The sequence below is a fragment of the Ochotona curzoniae genome, unplaced genomic scaffold (genome assembly GCF_017591425.1).
Source record: "Ochotona curzoniae isolate NIBS_2020 unplaced genomic scaffold, NIBS_Ocur_1.0 contig_3432, whole genome shotgun sequence".
In the NCBI taxonomy this organism is placed as follows: domain Eukaryota; kingdom Metazoa; phylum Chordata; class Mammalia; order Lagomorpha; family Ochotonidae; genus Ochotona; species Ochotona curzoniae.
In genome coordinates this window covers 21,185,853-21,205,848 of record NW_024465859.1, presented here as the reverse complement: position 1 = coordinate 21,205,848, position 19,996 = coordinate 21,185,853, and the positions used below count along the sequence as shown (strand labels likewise).

At 56.5% G+C, this 19,996-nt stretch overlaps 1 protein-coding gene across 1 annotated transcript in view; it reads right to left on the bottom strand.

Moving 5' to 3' along the window:
* The window catches only part of CRY2 (cryptochrome circadian regulator 2), a 30,521-nt gene extending 10,736 nt beyond the window's left edge, over positions 1 to 19,785 (bottom strand). Inside the window, exons 1-8 of the mRNA XM_040980155.1 lie at positions 19,569 to 19,785; positions 10,879 to 10,987; positions 8,663 to 8,805; positions 7,164 to 7,348; positions 6,491 to 6,579; positions 2,645 to 2,785; positions 418 to 729; positions 62 to 213 (exon numbers count right to left, since the gene is read on the bottom strand). Of these exons, the coding sequence (XP_040836089.1) occupies positions 62 to 213; positions 418 to 729; positions 2,645 to 2,785; positions 6,491 to 6,579; positions 7,164 to 7,348; positions 8,663 to 8,805; positions 10,879 to 10,987; positions 19,569 to 19,771 (1,334 nt within the window). The 5' untranslated portion in view covers positions 19,772 to 19,785. The remainder of the gene's footprint in view (positions 1 to 61; positions 214 to 417; positions 730 to 2,644; positions 2,786 to 6,490; positions 6,580 to 7,163; positions 7,349 to 8,662; positions 8,806 to 10,878; positions 10,988 to 19,568) is intronic.
* Positions 19,786 to 19,996: the final 211 nt, after the last annotated feature.

The following is a 19,996-nucleotide window of genomic DNA, read 5'->3' as shown; positions in this document are numbered from 1 at the left end:
CATCCCGAGGCTCGCCAACAAAGGGCCGGGAGGACTGGGTTCCTGAGCCACGGCAGCCTACCTGATGTAGTCTCCGCTGGGGTCCGTGCGGCGGCCGAAGCCCACAGGACAGTAGCAGTGGAAGAACTGCTGGAAGAAAGCGCTGCAGGACAGCCACATCCAGCTGCCCGCATTCACGCTAAAGTCTGCGTCCAGCAGCAGTTCATCAAAGACCTAGACAAGAGGCAGGGGCAATCAGAGATTCCTTGAGGACCCACTGCTGCCATGGTCCCTGCCACCCCTCCCCCCAAAGGAGACAGAGCCCTCCTGCTGAGCGCCAGCATGGAGAAATCCTCCCCCATCCCCCCAGTCCACCCAGAGGGGGCTGCCCGTGGCTGGGCCTGACCTGAGGGTCTCGCTGAGTGCGCACTCACTCACCCGGACCCCGCTCTCCCAGCTGACCCAGAGGTCCCCGCGGGTGAGGAAGCAGGCCACAGCGTGTCGGGCCAGGTGGTGGATCCAGCCCTCCTGCCTCAGCTGGGTCATGATGGCGTCGATCCAAGGATAGCCTGTCTTGCCCTCGGCCCACTTGGCCAGGGCCTCGGGGTTGCGATCCCATGGGATCTGGATACAGATGGGGTTCCCCTCCATGCGGTCAAATCTGGGGTTGTTGGTGGCTGCTGTGTAGAAGAACTCGCGCCACAGGAGTTGCCCGAACAGGGACAGGGGTGGCGTGCTGTTCCGCTTCACCTGAGGGCGGCATGGACATGTGAATGCTTGCACAGCTCAAGGCACCATGCCACTGGGGCCTCTTTCACGGGAGATTCATTCCAGGCCTCCCACAGAGGTGGAGGGATCATATCCCAGAAGACACGGCACAGGGCACCTGCAGGCCCAGTGCCTGGCCCTGCACTGTTCTGAGCTTATAAGAAGGATGGGTGTAGGGGCCAGGGCTGTAGCACAGCCGGCTAAGTGGTTCAATGCCAGCTGCTCTGCACCCAGTTCCGTGCTAATGACAGGCCTGGGAAAGCAGTGGGGGATGGCCCAAGTGCTTGGGCCCCTGCCACCCAGAGGGCAAACCCCGTGGCAGTTTCAGGCTTCTGGCTTGTGCCTGGCCCAGTCCTGGCTGTTGGAGTCCTTTAGGGAGTGAACCAGTGGATGACAGATCTTTGCTTCTCTCTCTGCTGCTTTGCTTTTCAAAGAAATTAATTTTAAAAATGAAAACCAAGGGGAAAAAAAAGTGTGAAAAATGAAAGGAGAACAATTAAGGGGAGAAGTTAGTAAGGTGAGGGGAAAAAAAAGTTGCAGGGAGCTGGGCAGGCTGGGTAGTAACTGAACTCATCAACACTGGCCATGCTCTTGGCTCCACTTTCTAAAGGCCAAAGGGAATGCTCTGATCATAGTGCATAGTCTAGACTTGGGGTCAACAAGCTACGCACGCGTAGGCTGGTCTGGAGTCACGGAAGAATCACAAGACCAGATTCCAGGAGGGAATGAATGACGCAGCAGTTAACACCTGCTCCAATGCCCAATTTCAGCTTATTGCTAACAGGCAGCCTAGAAGGTGGCAGGAGATGGTTCAAATGCTTGGGTCTCTGCCCTATACAGGGGAGTCCCGCGTCAAGTTCCTGGCTCCAGCTTCTGCCCAGCGCCAGCTCTTGTTGGCTTCTAGGGAGTGAACCAGTAAATGAGGCCTCTACGTCAGCCTGTGTCTCTCAAACAAATCAATAATAAAGTCACTATTTGTTTAACAACAACAACAAGAAAGCATCAGATCTCCAAGCAAATAATGACTTTGCTAAAATCTTTATGACCACCTCCAAAGCTGGCCTTTAAAGCTGTCCTACGGGCGTCATGAGGAAATAGCATTACAAACACAGCAGGCCTTGCACGATGGCTCAGCAGGCTAATCCTTCCATTGTAAGCACTGGTATCCCACACGGGTGCTGGTTCATGTCCCAGCTGCTCCACTTCCCATCCAGCTCTCTGCTTGTGGCCTGGGAAAGCAGTCGAGGACAGCCCAAAGTCTTGGGACCCTGCACCCCTGTGGGAGAGCAGGAAGAAGCTCCTGGCCCTTGGCTTCAGATGGGGTCAGCTTGGCTGTAGTGAATGTTTAAGGAATGAACCAGCAGATAGAAGATCTTTCTGTGTCTCTCCTTCTCTCTGTGTATATATATCCAATAATAATAAATAAAAACAAAAACAACACAAAATCAAAACAACGCAGCTCCCAGGATGAGCTGCTGGAGCTGAAGGCTGGATGTTTGTCCCTTCTTTGCTTCTTGTCCCCCACCGCTGATGGGCACTCATGGCCCCAGGATGGTCCCTTTAAGAGCTCTGGACACAACCTCAGAGGTTGTGAGAGGTGTGCACCCCTCACACCCTGGGAGTCTGGTTTTTATCCACCCACACTGCACAGGGGATCTGCCATTTGCTGAGATGACCACGGCCTCCTCTGCTCCCCAGGATCATACGGGTTTGATGGACATCACTGAATGACTGTGCCCATGGCTCTGTCACCCTTCCATACCGGGGAACCAGTTCGTATGCATTGCATGCACAGGCATCCCAGTGTGCACCACGCGGGGACTCGGCAAAGGGCCAGGAGACTCCGGTCCGCCAGACTAAGGCCTGGGCAGGCCCGTGGCCCTCACCACGCCCTCACCTTTTTGTACAGGTCCCACAGGCGGTAGTAGAAGAGGCGGCAGGAGAGGCAACCGAAGCGCAGGTAGGGGCTGAGGCCCGTGGGGCTGGCCAGCAGCGAGTTGGCGTTCATTCGGGGGCGCTCGTAGTTGGCGACCCACGCCTGCAGCACATGGGGAAGGAGAAGGAAGAGGCCTGGCGTGTGAGCAGGAAGCACAAAGCTCCTGTGCTCATCCTACCTGTCAGCACCCATGGATCTGGGCGCCGCTGCCATCAGTCCCAACCACGAGGCAGCAGCGGCACTGGCCCACCCCAACGCTGGGCACCAAGGACAGCGAGACATCTAAGAATCAGAGGAGTGATCACAGAGGCGAAAGGAGGAGGTGTCTGTTCAATATTGACTCCCTGCCCACCCAGTCTCTCTCCGGTTGGTCACTACTGCCCCTGCTTCCCGACCCCCAGTTTCCCCCCGGTTGGTTGCCAGCGTGCCTGCTCCACACCACCCAGGATTTCTTGTGGGGGCTACCTGTCACATGCTATTGTGCTCCATCACCCAGGGCCACCATCTTGCTGTCCCTCCTGCACACTCTTCCACTGTCATCAATGACACAGTACCCTTAGCGCGAGTCACTGCCTCCTTTGGAAAACAAGAACCTTAACCGCCCAGGGTCCTGTCGTGGCGTCTCCCTACTGCATGCGCAGCTGTGTCCTCCTTCCTTCTCTCCGTGATGACTGGCGACAAGCTGTCTGTCCTTCTCAGGCTGCTCGCCCACCCCCGGCCCCTGCACACTTCCCCATTGCCCCTCGGCAGACAGGAGGACACAGAAGCCCCAGGTGGCTATTGCCAATCCCCTGCCTTCCTCCCTCCCCTCCTGTGACCCCTGGGCGCTCTGGAGTCCTCTCCCTTTCCCTTCTTTCGCGTCATCAGCTTCTTCCAGTCTACAGTTTCTACTCTAGGAACACTCTGCTTCCAAACACACAAATTAGGGCAAAGAACTGTTGCCGGCCTTCTGGACCCCTTCAGAGCCACCCTCTCCCCACCCCCTGTCCCGGGGCAGCTTTCACGTTCTGCTGGCTTCCGGGCTCACCCCTAGGCCACGCTGTCCTATGTGTCTCCTGTGCTGTCCAGTGCCATCACTCCTGTACATGTCTTCTCTAGTTGTGTTTCGGACCTCCTGGCAGCACAGTGCCCCCTGCCTGCCTCCATCTTTCCTCTCTGGTTCCTGGGGACCTCAGTGAGCCCCCTGGGAGCCCTCGATCCTCCACTGGCTTCACCCCTCCCCCATATCCTGTATCCTGGTACCCCATGGCTCTATCTTAGGCCCAACCATCCCCCAACTCCAAAGACCATCCCTCCCAGTCCCCCATCAAGGCTCTAGGCCAGATGGCTCCACTTCGTTACCTGGAGCCACTTAAACTCTCTTGAAAAGCCTTTAACTACCCCACGCCTTCCACTGTCCTCCCCCTCTCAGGAGAGGTACCCTGTTCCTGAAGGCACAGGTCTGGATGCGCCTTCAAGGCCTTGTTGGTTCAGTGCCCAAATACTTCTCCCTCTGTCCGCTTTCCAATCCCCACTGTCACCAGCCTGGGTTAGGCTAAGACCACACCTAGACTGGACAATGGGGACAGTCTCCTCCCTAACCACTTTTTTTTTTTTAAGATTTATTTTATTTTTGTTGGAAAGTCAGATATACAGAGAGGAGGAGACAGAGGGGAAGATCTCCTGTCAAAGATTCACTCCCCAAGTGAGTGCAATGGCCGGTGCTATGCCGATTCGAAGCCAGGAGCCAGGAACTTCTTCCAGGTCTCCCACACGGGTGCAGGGTCCAAAGGCTTTGGGCTGTCCTCAAGTGCTTTGCCAGGCCACAAGCAGGGAGCTGGGTGGGAAGTGGAGCTGGATGGGAAGTGGAGCTGCCAGGACTAGAACTAGCGCCCATATGGGATCCCGGCGTGTTCAAGGTGAGGACTTTAGCAGTTAGGCCACGCCACTGGGCACTCTAATCACTTCTCATCCTAGCACATGGCAATCACCTGGAAATCCCTGTCCCTCAGGATGGCACACTCAGGGGCTTCCTGCCACCCCAGGACAGAGTCCCAAGGTGCACACAAGCTTGCAGGTGCACAGGAGCCCCAGTCTTGCCCACCTTCACACACACACACCCCACCATCTTCCCTCCCACACTGAGGTGCCAGGTAAAGTACCTCTACCAGGCGCTAGGTGGCTTGTAGCTGTCCCTGTCACTCCCTCCGTTCACATCTCTATGGGAAATGATGCTCAGACACTTCAGTTCATAAAGACACATGCACACAGATACCAGCAAAGTTCAAAGAACAGGAGCTGGCCGCCCTGGAAGTCTGCCCAGGTGCCCAGCCCAGGACAGGCTCCTCTCCTGCTCCAACTTTCAAGATCCTCACTTCCTGCAGTTTCAAAATGGTTACAATTTTTCGATTTTTGTTAAGCAAGTCTGGAAGGGAGGACTTTATCTTGTCACAGTTAACCAAGCACCTGCTTTTTTCACCCACATTTGTGCCCCTAGATGCTACAGTTCAGACCTGGCTGTTCAGAACACTTGTGCTGTTAAATGTCAGACAAGGAAGTTCCAAGTGGTGTCTCGATCAACAGACCAAACACCCACGGTTAAGTCTTTCTCAACCTATGTGTTTGCTGCCGTTTCCGTCTCTACAGAACGATGCAGCCACTGACCTGCTGAGCGTCCCCAGGACCGCGCTGAGCTGTAGTTTAACACGGCCCACGGCCCTCTGTTGCAGGTACTGCCTGAGCTTGGGCAGCTGCTGCCAGAAAATGGGCTGGGCTCAGAACCTTTTGGCAAAACTAGGAGTGACCCCTCAAATTTCTGGTGCTTGCTGTCATTCCTGGGAATGCAAATGATGGCCCTGCAATCCTACCACTCTCTTTTCCTTTAGCAATCAATCAGATGGGACCGGCACTGGGGAATCATGGGTAAGGTTGCCACCTGCAGTGCTGGCATCCCACACAGCCTTGGTTCGGTTCGAGTCCCCGCTGCTCCAGCTCAGATTCAGCTCCCTGTTACTGTGCCTGGAAGAGCAATGGTGGACGGCTCAAGTGCTGGAGTCCTGTATCCACATGGCAGATCTGCAGGAGGCTCCTTTCCCTCATCTACAATTGAACAGCCCCATGGTAAAGACTACACAGCTTGAGCCTAGCACAATGGCTCAGTGGCTAATTCCTCGCCTTGTAAGCACTGGGATCCCATATGGGCTTTGGTTTATGTCCCAGCAGACCTGCTTCCCATCCAGCTCCCTGCCTGTGGCCTGGCAAAGCAGTCGAGGATGGCCCAAAGCTTTGGGACCTTGCACCTGTGTGAGAGACCCAGAACTTCCTGGCTCCTGACTTCAGATCAGCTCGGCTCTGGCCATTGCGGCCACTGGGGGGAGGGGTGGGGTGAATCATCAGACAGAAGATCTTTCTGTCTCTCCTCTCTGTAAATCTGATCTACCTTTCCAATAAAAATAAATTCTAAAAAAAAAAAAAAAAGGCCATATAGCTTGGCTGCCTTCAGCAGGGTCTCAGTCTGTCCCCGACTATGTGACTCTACAGTTGCTGTAGCCCGCTAAGCCTCAGTTTCGTAATCCGTGCCATGGAGAACAGAATCCCTACCTACAACGTCACAGAATCACTAATGGCCGTCATGCCAGGAGGTGCTCACCCCAGGGGCAAGGCCTCTCTAAACGGGAGTTGCTGCAGCTGCTGGGACCAGAAGAATCTTTCATTTCTCAATGCACGTGAGCTAAGAAGCATTAAGTGGACATGAACCTGACCTATGTCTCCCTGCTGCACGGGTGGTAGCATGCACTAGTGTGTGTGCTTCAGAAACAGGACCCGTACCTTCCGTTCCAAGTGCTTATCCAGGCGGGCCAGAGCCTCGGTCTCTCCTCCTTGCCACACAGCTGGGCCGAGTCCTTCCGTGGGGAATCCTGCGAGAGGAGTGGCAGGTCACATGGCACGTCAAGCTGCTCCCTGACTTGGTGGCACCCAACCCACCGTGTTCCTGGCGCCACTGGAGCCAAGCTGCTCGTGAAGGCTGCAGTTTCTGAGCCGTGTGGCCTCCACTCACATGGCTGTTTCCGCCTCTCCACCTTGAGTGTCATCCCTGCCCCACCCTGCCAGGCGGGGAGAGCAAGACTGGACTTCCTGCCCACTCCTACTGGCTGGCAATGACTGTGATTGCCGAGGCAGACAGGCTGACTCTGCCCAAGCACAGGCTGGAAGGTGGCAGGGAAGAGAAGGGTGTCGCTGGTAACCCCAGAAGCAAGTCTCACTACCCTGGCACTGCGAGGCCCACGAAGGGTGCCCACGCTGGGTGAAGCAGCAAAACACAGGAGCCGAGGCACTCGCCAGAAGTGCAAGCCTGTGCCCGTGACCATGAAGCAGGGTGGTTATGAGTGCCAGGCCCACCTGCTTTCTGGACCTTCCAAACTTTCTTTTCTGTGCCTTCCTTTGGCAAGACTGAAAGTGGCCCGAGGATCCTTGCACTCTGGCTGTGTCGGGGCCTACGTACCCAGCTCCTCCAGGGAGGGCACGCCGTAGCTCTCATCGTGGTTGTCCTGGATCTCGGCCCTGCAGCTCTCCATCTGCTCACTCGTCACGGAGCCCACGGGCTTCCTGGGCAGCTCCATGCGGCTGATGATGGCCTGGAAGCGCTTGTAGGTGAGGGGCGGCTTCTGCCCGTTCAGCTCAATGATCCTGGGGTAGAGGCCCACAAGCACACGGGCAGCGTCACTTGCCACTGCCAGACCTTCGGCTTCCGGTCGCCGCCCACCCCAGGACAGAGTCCCCACTCTCATGTGTGGGGGAGACTTCGCTCATCCTGTAGTGGAAAGGAGTGGGGAAAGGGGGTGCTGCATCTGCATTTGTCGGAGATGGAGAAAGAAGCGCAGGTGGTGGCAGCAGGTGCCTCTGCTGGACTGAAAAGTCCAGGGGCCCCAGTGTCCACACCGAGGGGCCTAGAAATGGAGACGGCCAGGTCTCTCCTATCACCAGCCTTGTGGGTACCTGACCTGCCTGCCTAAGCCACCGGAATCCCTGAGGGGTTGGGGGCATCACATGCCCTGCAGGAGCTTCTTCCATAAGTGCTGCCACGTGTTCCTACCTGGGAAGTCACACCTGCCGGAAGTCCCCATTTACCCTCCTAGGTCAGCAATTAGGGCCAAGTTCAGGGTCACAACCAGTACTTCAAGGGTGCTTAGTGGGAAGAGCAGAGCCTCCCTCACTCATGTGAGAAAAGCAGCGAGGCTGTTTGTGTCAGGATAAAATCTGGGAGGGTCTGAAGCCAGATTCCTGGAGTTCTTGCTGGTGGAGAAGTAGCTTACGCAAGGCTGGGCTGGCTGGGTGAGCTCATTTCTGTTTATTCCCTCCGCCAGTGAAGTCGTCTGCGGCTCAGCACCTCCCCCACTCCCAGGCACGTGGCAGGAGCTGGCCCACACCCGGGCTGGCTCACGTGCCGAGCTGTGTGAGGCGGGCCTCCTGGCAGCCCGAGCTGTTGCTGGGCAGAGGGGGCGGGGCGCACGGGTGGCTTAGCCAGCTCAGCAGGAGGGAGGCGGTGCCATGCACCCCTCAGCTCTCTGCAGGGCTGGGAACACAGCCTGGAGACCCAGCCAGCCAAGGAGCTGGCCACAGGGGCAGGGATACGGTCTGCAGGAACACAGCTCTGTGGGCAGGGCTGGCACACAGGTCATTGGAGGTCAGAGGGCTGCCTGGAGGAGCAGGGCAGGAATGCGAATGTGAGGATGGGGCGCAGTGGGAAGTGATCTGTGACAAACCAAGAAGGTCCCCTCCGTCGCCAGCACTGGTTCTAATCTGTCCCTCTGCTGAACAGATTAGGCAAAGCTCTTTATGAACAGTTTCCCAGGTCGCAGCTCTGGCTCACTCTCCTCTGGTTTTCAGAAAATATCAGAGCTCATGAGCTACAGGGTTCCATGGGGCCCCAAATCACCAACCAACCAACCAACCGACCAACCTTCACCGTCGGCCACCCGAGTCCTGGGCTCTGACATGTACCTGTCCAGGTCATAGAGGGTGTGCGAGTTCTCGGTCACCACCTCCACACCGGCCTCTTTGGCCATCTTCATGATGGCCGCATCCCGTTCTTTCCCAAAGGGTTCGGAGTCGTATTCGAAGGTCAAGCGGGTCACCCCCCATTCCTACGGAGTAGGGGACGAAGGGGAGAGAACCTGTTATGCTCAACCTTGGCTCTGGAGAGGAGGGGACGGGGTCCTTCTAGAGACCCAGCTGCCTGGCTGGAAGCTAATGGTCAGAGGCTTGGGAAGTGTGTGAGAACAGGCCTGTGGTGGGGTGTCAGCAGTCAGGGAAGAGGTTGAGGGGCTCTGTGCCCTTGCTGTGTCCTTGAGCTGCGAGAATGAGCAGGCAGCTATAGATACAACACTCCCAGAGGAAATCCCTGGGCCAGACAGAGCCCTGGCTCACGGCTGGAGACGGTGCGGGACAGCACCACCGCTAGGGCTCCTCGCACACTTGTGGTCTAGTTTCTTTAGACTTAGGACTGTGGCAGTGCCTTCACGGTTTCCACAGCAACATCCCCGAGCCAGTAGCCAATGGAGCTAATGGGCTCCAGATCTGAGAGTTGGAGGAGGAGGAGGAGCCGGCAGCGGTGCAGTCCCCAGAGGTGACAGGAAAGAGGCCAATGGGGGCCGCGTGGTAAGAAGGGAATGCTTGGCTCAGCCCACCTGGGAGGTACTCAGTTCTCCTAGCAACCCCCGAAGAAAGCTGAGCCCCCTGGAACACTGCACTGACAACCCCAACCGGAACCCCTGCAGCATGCGACCCACTCAAAGAAACATACCAACATGTCCCTAAGTCTGTGGGTGTTGGCCCTCCTAGCTCCCAGCCTCAGGGGCCAATACCCCGCTGCACAGTGGCAAGCCTGGTTCTGACAGCACCTGCCAGGGAAGTGCAGGGCCCTGGGCTCTCTCTCACCCATTTATTGAGCCTGTCCTACAAAACAGGTGCTCCCCTTGCAGCGCACCACACAGACCCAACTGCTAAAGACCCATAATCCCATACCCCTCTAACAAGAGAACCACCGCATGACACCTCCAGGAAGCCCTCGGGATTCTCCTGTTCTTGTCTGTTCTCGTCTCTGAGTTTGTCCGTGGCCATGATGTTGGCCGCTGTCTGCTGGCAGCGAGAATATGAACTGTCCACGCAGAACTATGTTCTCTCTCCTTCACCATCCTCACCGCCCTAATGCCAGCAGGGGCCTGGCACACTGCAGGGGCTCCGTGTACACACACACACAGTTACTGACCCGGGCTGGTGGCCCTTGCGTGCAGGGGAGCGACAGACCAGGCGCAGCAGGAGCAGAATGGCCAATGAGCTGAGGCAGCAGGTCCTGCTACAGACTTGAAGAATCTACAACCGCCTCTCAACAAGTGCAGGGCCTTGGGCAAACTGCTGCTTTCTCCCCTGTGAGACTAGGGCTGCCTCCTTTCCCCTCGACACTGTGGGGACTGCTGTGAGAACGAGCGAGAGGGTGTACGCAGGAAGCACCAGGAATAGAGTCAGACTCTCCGTCCGCCCCAAGCGGTTCCCGCATGCATGTGCAGGTAGCTAGATCAGCAATGACACTTCCTGAGAGGCCTGTCCCAAGCCGAGACTTCTCTTCCCTTCTCGGGCCTGGCATGGAGAAGGGCAGGGCCACCATGATGTGCGGTGGAGGGCACAGGGAGTCTGTCCCCGCCATCCTTGAACCTGCAGCCTTGGCCAGGAGACTGGTGTGGCGAGAAAGGGTTTAACCCCTTGCCAGTGCACATGGAGGCCTAGCTCCTTATTACTCATATACCCTGACTTTTCCTCCTGATAAGCATGTAAGTAGAGCAAGACAGGCCACACCCCGGCCAGACAGGAAACCCCACCCTCACAGAACTGGCACGGAGCAGCCTGAACCAACTTTGCAGGCCTGAGCCAATGTAGCATGTCAGGTGGCCAGCAGTGGCTGGTGTGGGCTGACTACATCCCACATCTGGCCTGGCCTGGAAGCTCGCCCACAGAAGCCACCAGTCTCATGGAACTTTCCCCAAGTTGCCATGTAGTCATAAGCTGAGTGGCCGCCTTGGTTCCCTGCTCCTCCAGCAGTGACGGCCCCGGTAGTTGCCACATCTCTCTCTCTTCTGCCAAAGTGCCACCCGCTCACAGCGAGAGCACACCCTGGGGTGGTGGGGGTGGGGGCAGTCTTCTCTGGGCCCACACACACGTACCTTGAACAGTCTCGGGAACACGTCAGCGGGCTGTCCTCGTACCACAAACAGGCGGGAGTTGAGCTTCCTTAAACTCGTGTCCAAGTCTTCTAGAGACTGAAGGAGGAACCTGCAAAGTCCACAAGCGGCCTCACGAGCGAGCGAATCAGGAAGCAGCTCCCGGGGGGCCAGGGCTGCAGTGATGCTCATCAATTTACCCACAGCACTGGTGCGCAGGTTTGCTTCCTGGCGGCTCCCACTGCTGATCCGGCCCCCTGCTGTGGCCTGGGAAAGCAGCGGGAGAGCGGCCCAAAGCCTCTGGACCCTGCACCCACGGCAGATCCAGAAGAAGCTCCTGGCAGGCAGGCAGGTTTGGATTGGCTCAGCTCTGACCATTATTGCCATTTGGGGAATGAACCCCAGTGGATAGAAGATATCTTTTTCTCTCTCTCTTTGTAGATCTGCCTTTCCAATAAATAGGTTTTTTTTTTTTTAAAAGATTTATTTTATTTTTATTGGAAAGGCGGATATACAGAGAGGAGAGACAGAGAGGAAGATCTTCTGTCCAATAATTCACTCCCCAAGTGAGCGCAACGGCCGATGCTATGCCGATCCGAAGCCAGGAGCTTCTTCCGGGTCTCCCACGCGGGTACAGGGTCCCAAAGCTTTGGGCCGTCCTCCACTGCCTTCCCGGGCCACAGGCAGGGAGCTGAATGGGAAGCGGGGCTGCCGGGACTATAACTGGCGCCCGTATGGGATCCCGGGCATGCAAGGCGAGGACCTTAACCATTGCGCCATCGCGCCGGGCCCAATAGATAGATTTTTTAAAAAACGAAAGCAGTTCTTGTAACTCACAAAGCAGAGAGAAATGGGCCCCTCGCAGATGCCAATCCAGGTGCTGCTGGGGGAGCCTGCCCAGAGCTGCTCACTCGTGTTCTATTATAGGCGGGAGGAGCTGGAGGACCCCGGCTGAACTCTGGGAGGGCCATGTACTAACAGCGTGACTTTGGCCAGTCGCTTCTGTAGCCCATTCAGAAATAGTCTGGGCTGTGTTCCTGTCTCCAGAGTTGTCTGGCACTGGCTCAGTCTCCAGGTCTCTGGGCATTATATCCTCAGCCCAAGAGGAAGAGCCAGCAGAAGGTACCCCCTACCCCCCTCTCTCTCAGACTTATTTTATTTATTTGAAAGACTGAGTTTCAGAGACAGGAGGAGAGATAGAGCTGCTTTCCCAGGTGCATTGGCAGGGGGCTAGATCAAAAGTGAAGCAGCACTCCCCCCCCAAACAAAAACAAAAATAAAACATAAACAAAACAAGACAAAAAGTGAAACAGCTGGGACTTGAACCGACGCTCATGTGGGATGCTGGCACTGCGATGGGACGCTTAACTGACTATGCCACAGTGCTGGCCCTAGAAGGTACTTCCTGACAGGTATCTTCATGTGTCTGTAGGGGCTGAGGTTGCTGAAGGGCATGACAGTGACTCAGGAGCAGAGGTGGCTGCCCGTGGGAAGAGGAAGGACACGAGCCCCAGTGGACCGCCTTCACTGCGTCATGTATACATGAACACCGTAACCAGATAACTCCTGGAGCTCAAGATCCCAGGGACAAAAGGGCGAAACGTGTCCCTCCCTCCCGCTTGGCAACTGAGGTTATCACTGGGATCATGACTCCGCTTTCAGTGCATTTTCCCATTTAATCCTCTCCACGTGTTTCGCGGGGAGCCAGCCGTTTCTTCACTGAGTGGAACCAAAACAAAAACACATAGAGGTGAAGTCGGTCTGAAACCTAAGATGACAGCCTGGGAGTGACGGTGACCCGGGCAGGATCTTGTGGAGGGTGGAGGCGGCGGCCCTGAGACCCAGAAGTTTTCTCTGGGTTGTGTTTCTGCAGCTGATGCCACCGGACCCTGCCCAGGGGGTGCTGAGGTGCTGGGAATTCCTTCCTCTCAGCCCAGGGAGTCAGCAGCTGGCATTTCCGGCTCCCTCTAGAACCGAGTGGGGAGAAAACAGCCAGCCACCCATCCGCAGCGGCCTTTATCTCTGCCACCAGCAAGGATGAGCCAGTCCCCATGCTGAAAGCAGGGCAGCCCCGGGCCTCCTCCTCCACAGCGCGCGCGCCCTGAGGCCCGGGGACCCGCAGGACAGCAGTTTGTTCCTGGCTTGTTCCTGCTGCCGTCTCTGACGCAGGTAGCAGGCCGCCCGCCGCCGCCCGATGCCACAGTCCCACATTCCAGCCTGTGCTTCACTGGGGCCCACAGCACCACGTCAGCTCCAGCGCGAGAGCAGAGCGCGTGGGAGATTCCTGGAACGGGAAAGGCGAGCCAGACAGGCTCTGACTGCTGCCACCAAAGGCTCCCGCCTCTGTAATGTTCTGCCTTTGAAAACCTGACACCCTCAAAGTGCCAGGCTGCCAAGGCCGCACTGGCATGGGCCTCCCTTCCTCAGGCTTCATGACTCCTCCCGGCAGGAAAGTAAGAAAGATGTATGCAAATCATGCCATGGGGCATGCCGATAAGACAACAGGGATTGAAACCCCACAACCCCAGGACAGGTGGTCCTCACCCTCATGGCAGGGTGCCAGCAAGGACCCTACGGGGATTGAGTTGAGGGCTTAAGCTCTTATAATTGTAGGAACTTTGGGATGGAGACTTGGATTTCGTTTTTTTTTTTTTTTCTAAAGATTCCTTTCTTTTGGAAAGGTAGATTTATCAAGAGTCACTCCCCAAAAGGCCACAGGTGCAGGAGCTGGGGCTGTCCTCAGCCAGGAGCCAGCGGATGCTTCCAGGTCTTCCATGTGGGTATGGGTGCAGAGGCCCTAACACTCAAAAGCCTCCTCCACTTGCTTTCCTAGGCTATCAGCAAGGAGCTGGAGTAGAAGAGGGGCAGCCGAGACACGAGTTGGTGCCCGTATGGGATGCCAGCATCACTGGCAGAGGCTTAGCCTACTACATTGTGGCCCCGGGCCCCAGGTGTTTGGTTCTTAACCACCCACAGGCTCCACTGTCTCTGGAGTGGAATCTGGGGGGCGGGGGGCAGGGACGGGGAGGGGGCTCAGGCATCAGAGCCTTACAGCAAGGCCACCAGCAGCTGTCAGTCACCCCACAGTTGGAATTTCAGCCAGACTGGGGACGGGGAGGGTGGCAGTGGCAAAGGAGTCACTTGCACAGTGCAACTGCAAAAGTACCACTGTGGACAATCACTCACACTTCTACGTTTTGTTTACAAACTGCCTTTCTTTGCTTGGAATATTTTTTCCCACTAACCACTGCCCTCCCCCACCCCACCCCAACACCATACCCTCCCACCTCCCAGAGAACCCGGCTTTGACGCCAACTGAAATGGCATCACCTTGAAGGCCTGCCGGGTAACAGCTACGGGATCCGGGGCAGGCCTGTGCAGCCTTCCAATGGGAGAAAGTGGGGAAGGGGGAGCTTGTGCGTGCTCCCCTCCTCCCTGCCATGGGGTCAGTTTCTGTTTTACTCCAAGGAGGGGCCCTGCTGCCCTGGGCTTTGACAGTGGGGGGCGGGGACAGGGGTGGTAGCTCAGCTTCCCCCTCACCCCCCAGCAGCTCCAGGCTGAGCTCACATGGCCAAGAGTCAGCTCCCACGGTCCTGAGTGAGCAGTTAAAGCTCCCTCTTGGAATTAGCATGGGCAAGGGCGCTGCGTTACATAAGCGCTTTGCAGCCAAAGGCAGGCAGAACCGGAGAGAACCAAATTGGGATTTCCAAAAATACCGAGAGGATACTGCAATTCCGCCTCCCTGCACGAGGCTGGCCCTTCTGAATGAAAACAGGTGGCTACTTCAGTTATAGCTTTAATATTTTCTTTCTTTAAAACAAAGGCAGTCTTCATGGATGGCAGATTCCACCTTGGAAAATGGTTTATTTTGAATGGGGGGTAGGGGAGAAGATGGTGAATCGTCTTTGGATCCACGCTGCCCTTGACCAGGTTTCTCCGCTTGGAGCCAAGATTAGCTAACCAGGCGGATATCACCTGCCAGCATAGGGTGGCTACGTGGGATATTAATAGAAATTAATTTGTCCTGATTATAAGAGCTTAAGCCCCATGGAAAATGATAACCTCAACTCAATCCCTGCAGGGATTGAATGGTATGCGATAAAAAGGTATTTGCTTTCTCTTAACCTGAAAGAGAAAGACAAAGAGGCTTTTTTTTTTTTCATCTTGGGCAAGCGGAAACATTTCCTGGGCAACAGCAAAAGGGTGAAAGCGCCTGGCTGTGCACCACGTACTGTGTACCGCAAGGGGGCAGCACAGCTAACTCGGGGCGTCTCTCAACCAGCAGCTAAGGTCTCCAGAAGCACCACCCACAACATGCACGGCCCCAAAGTGGTCAGCTCCCGCTCTGGGGACTGGGATAGACACACCTGGCCGCACCAGGTGACTTGCAGGGCCCCAGGTGTTACTGATCCTGAGAGAGATGGGCTGAGGGAGAACGAATGCTTGCTTTCTCCTGTCCCAGAAGCCCAAAAAGAGCCTTAGGACACGGAGCCAGGGACAAAAACGATTAACCACCAGTGTGACAATTGTTGCCAACACCTATCTAAGCAGCCACAGGGAGACACAGGGGGTGAAAAACTCCAACGGGCTGTTTTAAGCATCCCCAATTTAAAAACCTAGACACTTGGGCTGGCACTGTAGTACAGTGAGTAATACCACTGACTGTAATGCTGGCTTGAATCCTGGATGCTCCACTTCCAATCCAGCTTCCTGCTTATGCCCTGGGAAAAGCAACAGCAGACAGCTCAAGTACCTGAGACTCTGCCACCCACGTGGGAGGCCTGGATGAGGCTCCTGGCTCCAGCCTGGCCCAGCACTAGCTGTTATGGCCATCAGGGAATGAATCAGCAAATGTGAGATGGCTAGTGGCTAAATGTTTGGTTTGCAAGTGCCAACATTTCTTAAGAGCACTGGTTCGTGTTCTGGCTACTCCACTTTCCATTCAGCTCCCTGCTTATGGCCTGGGAAAGCAGTGGAGGGTGGCCCAAAACCTTGGGACCCTGCACCTGCATGGGAGACCCAGAGGAGGCTCTGGCCTCCTGGCTTCAGATCGGCTCAGCTCTGGCTTTTGTGGCCATTTGAAGAGGAATGAACCAGCAGATGGATGATCTTTCTCTCTGTCTCTCCTTTTCTCTGTGAATCTGCCTTTCCAATAAAGATAACTGAATCTTAAAAATAAGAATCTAAAAGCTGCTCACATCTGTGTTTTGTTTGGGCTTTTCCTATGGTAACTCCTTTTGAAAGCAGGAAATAAGGGGAAGGAAATGACCAAGAAAATATTCCTGGGGCTTTTACAAGTGACTTACAACCTGCCCACTACCACCAAGGCAAGCAGTATGCCAGCTTTCTCCTGTGCCAACAGATTCATTTTGGTTGCTATTCCCTCCTGGAAAGTGCCGTTCCTATGCGCACCAGGGCACAGTGGGTTAAGCTGCCAGTTGGAACGCTACATCCCATGCTGTGAGTCCTGGCTACCGTAATTCAGTCAACTCTGCTGATGCATCCTGAGGGGTAGCCGGTGATGGCTCAAGTCCTTGGACTCGTGTTGGCCAAGAGGCAGACCCAGATGATGTTCCTGGCTCCTGAGTTGGGGTGGGCTCGAACCTAGCTGCCACCGGCAATGTGGGCTGGTGAACCAGGAAATGCAAGATATCTCTCTGGCTTTCAAGTAAATACAGATCTTCGAGGGGGGCCGGAGCGGGAAAGAGAAAGTGCCATTCACAGCTATTTTCATCTGCTACCATCTGTGGAAGCAGGCTGAGCGTGAACCAGCGTAGGCTGTGCAGGAGATGACCGGGAGTGTGGATCTCCTCCCATCCCTTCCTCCAGAAGCTGTGGGAAGCACCAAGCGAGGTGCTGAGGGATACTCTGCGGCAGCACCGTCCTCCCAGGCCCCTCCCGAGATCCTCCAAGAGCCGTGGGAAGATTGCACACACTGGGGACATGCAGAGCGACACATGGCCAGCACAACCCCATCCCCCCTCCTCCAGCCGTGGGCAGGAAAACAGCCAGGCAGCCCCGAACGAAGGTGGGTGCTGGAAGGAGCTCATCCGTTTCCAGGCCCATGAACAGCTATCGCCTTCTATCTGTTTTTGTGCTATGCTCATTAGACTCCCTGTCAACGCACTGACACGCGCCTCCTGGGGTTGCCAGGCGCAGGCAGGCCTGTGGCTCTCCAGCTCAGGACTCCCCAGGCTCTGCTGCAATGGCAGCTTGCAAACCCCTGATGGATCCTAACCTAGGCCAGCTGCATGCAAAGCCAGGAGGGAAGAGGGAGGGAGTCCTGGCCGCTTGGAAAGGTCCTTACGGGAGTCCACCCGGCAGCAGAGACGGAAAACTGGTGCTGGTCTGTTACTGCAGTCGCACCAAGCAGCTCCGCTGCATCCGGGTCCCTTTCTCAGGTCCCATGAGCCCTGGGCGCACTAACACTCACCCAGCCGCAGCCCTGGCAGCCCAGAGCCATGCCTGGCAGATACTGCATGCTCACTAAATAACCAACAGATGCACCCCTGTGTGGTCTCTGCTGTTGAGCTGCCCACCCCCTCTCCTCCTTCATTCCCTCCAAAGCCAGGAAACCGAAGGGTGACCTCCAAAAAGTTCCCAGCAAACTGACTCTAATCAGCAACAATGTTTTTGTTTGCTGTTAATTTTCCTTAGCCTACAAAGGAGCCCTCAGGCCCAAAGCAAGACTTGGCCCGTGCCCCTATTCCCCATACCCCAAATGCCACAGAAAGGAAGAAACTCCTTTGTGATAAGGTAAAACAAGCTCTATTGACTCTGCTCTGGTTGGCACATGGCCATAAAGAGGACAAAGGTCCAAGGCTTGGTTTAATGTCCACATGGGAGACGGTCATTTGAGGCTGTTTGTCCCAGTCGGCCTCCTATCTATAGAAAGTGGAGCAGAGACAGAGCAATAGAACAGCTGAAAACCCTGTGGGCAGGTTCACCACAGTACTATCTTTAGCTGTTCCCTCTATACAAACAGGGCAGGAGCCAGTGCTGAATAGACCTGCTGCCAGCCACTCTCACATCTAGAAGGGCAAGGATGGTATGCTGAGCCATGGTCTCCTAGGGCTAACTCAGCCCATCTGGGCAACTGGGCCACAAGCAAACATCCCCCGGGGAACAATGCAAACAAACCAAGCACCTGCCCAGGGTGCCAGAGGGTGCTGGGAACACCAGGCACCTACCTCCCATTTCAGAATACAACAGATAGCAAAACCAGACTCCAGGGCCTGCAGTGCGTGGCACGGTGGTGTGATGTGGCCTCTTGGGATGTCAGGAGTGGGGACCCACCAAGTTGCGGGCCCCATAAGGCCCCAATGAAAACATGTGATCTGGCCCTGCCAAAGCAACTGTAGATAAGCCATGAGATTCTATCAACCTATGGCAGGGTAATTTTAAAGTTGATTGATTTTATACTGCCTACAAATATTATAAACACACAAACAGCCTCTGGCGGAAGAGGCTTCCTCCTCCCCCCCCCTTCCCCCCCACGGTGCACTGGCTAGAACCCTGGCTGTGCCACTTCCATCCAGCTCCTGGTTAATGAGCTAATGGGCTAATGGGCCTGAGGCAGCAGCAGGTGCTGAGGGCTCAGGAGCAACCGCCATTCTTGTAGGAGACCTGGATGGTGCCCTTGGCTCCTGACTTCCACCCGGCCCAGCCCCTGCTGTTTTAGGGATTTGGTGGAGTGAACCAATGGATGGAAGATTGAAGATCTCTCCCTCTCTCTCTGGCTCTCCGCTGCAAAGCCTTTCAAATGGGCAAACACATCATTTATTTTGTATTTGAAAGGCAGATTTACAAACAGAAGGACAGACAGAGAAGAGAGATCTTCCACTTGCTGGGTCACTCCCCTAGTTCCCGCAATGGCCGGAGCTGAGCGGATCCGGAGCCAGGAGCCAGGGGCTTTCTCTAGGTCTCTAGGTGGGTGCAGAGTTGCACGGCTTTGGGCCATCCTCCACCACCTCCCAGAGCACAAGCAGGGAGCCGGATGGGAAGTGGAGCAGCTGAGATGGGAACCAGTGCCCACAGGAGATGCCTGCACTGCAAGCAGAGGATTAGTTGCTATGCCACGGTGCCAGCCCTCATTATTATTAACAAAAGAAAGAAAATACTCCAAGTACCTATTCGTTGAACCTTTCCCAGGATCCCGTCACCTCCTCCTCCTGGAAGCCGTCCCAGCGGGAAGTATGGCACGGTGGCTTCCAGGCTCCCTAAGCCGAGCCCATGGGTTCATAGACGTTTAACCTACAGCAGTCCACACGTCCTTTGCACATCATCGAATGCTTTCTTCGGCAACTCTTCAGCGTGCAAGGTCGCGCAGAGCGCACTTTCCAACACGAGTAAACTCAAGATGCCCCCGGGAGAGAGGAGCGCCAAGCCAGGGTTTCCGGAGGCCTCCAGGGGCCGGGCAGCGAGGGTGGAGGGAAGCCAGGGTGCACCCAAGGAGGGGTTTAGCTTAGCGCCGACCTCCGGGAGCCCGCCCCCACAAAGGCACGGACTCCTCCGACAGCCCTCCACCAGCAGACCCCAAGTCGGTGGCAGGTCCACCTGGCGCCTTGGAGACTCGAGTCTCACCCGTGTCACGGGCTCTGACCCCACGGCAACGGCGCTCTGAAGGCGATGGAAACCCTGGCCGGCCTAAGGGCGCGAGCTCCCGGCTCTGCACCACCCCGGGGCCTCCTCACCTCCATCGGTTGATCCCCACTGAGGAGGAGGCCGCGAACCAGGGGTCGAGAATGTAAACGCAGCGCACGCAGCGCGCCCCGCGCACGGCCGCCAGCAGCGCCGGGTTGTCGTGGAGCCGCAGCCCCTTGCGGAACCAGTGCACCGAGGAGGCGCCGGCCGCGGCCGCAGGAGCCGCCGCAGGAACCGCCGTCGCCGCCATCATCACTGCCCAGACTGCCAGCCCGGGCCGCCGCCGCTCCGCCCCGTCGGCGCCAGAGCCCCGCCCACAGCCCGCCCACTGGCCTGGGACGGGCCCGCACTTCCCTGGCCTCGCCCCAGGCGCCGAGCGGCTCGGCCATTGGCTGGGCCCTGCTGCTGAACCCCGCCCACAGCCCGCCCACTGGCCTGAGAGGAGTCTGCAGCGTCCCTAGCTCCCTAGACTGTCTCC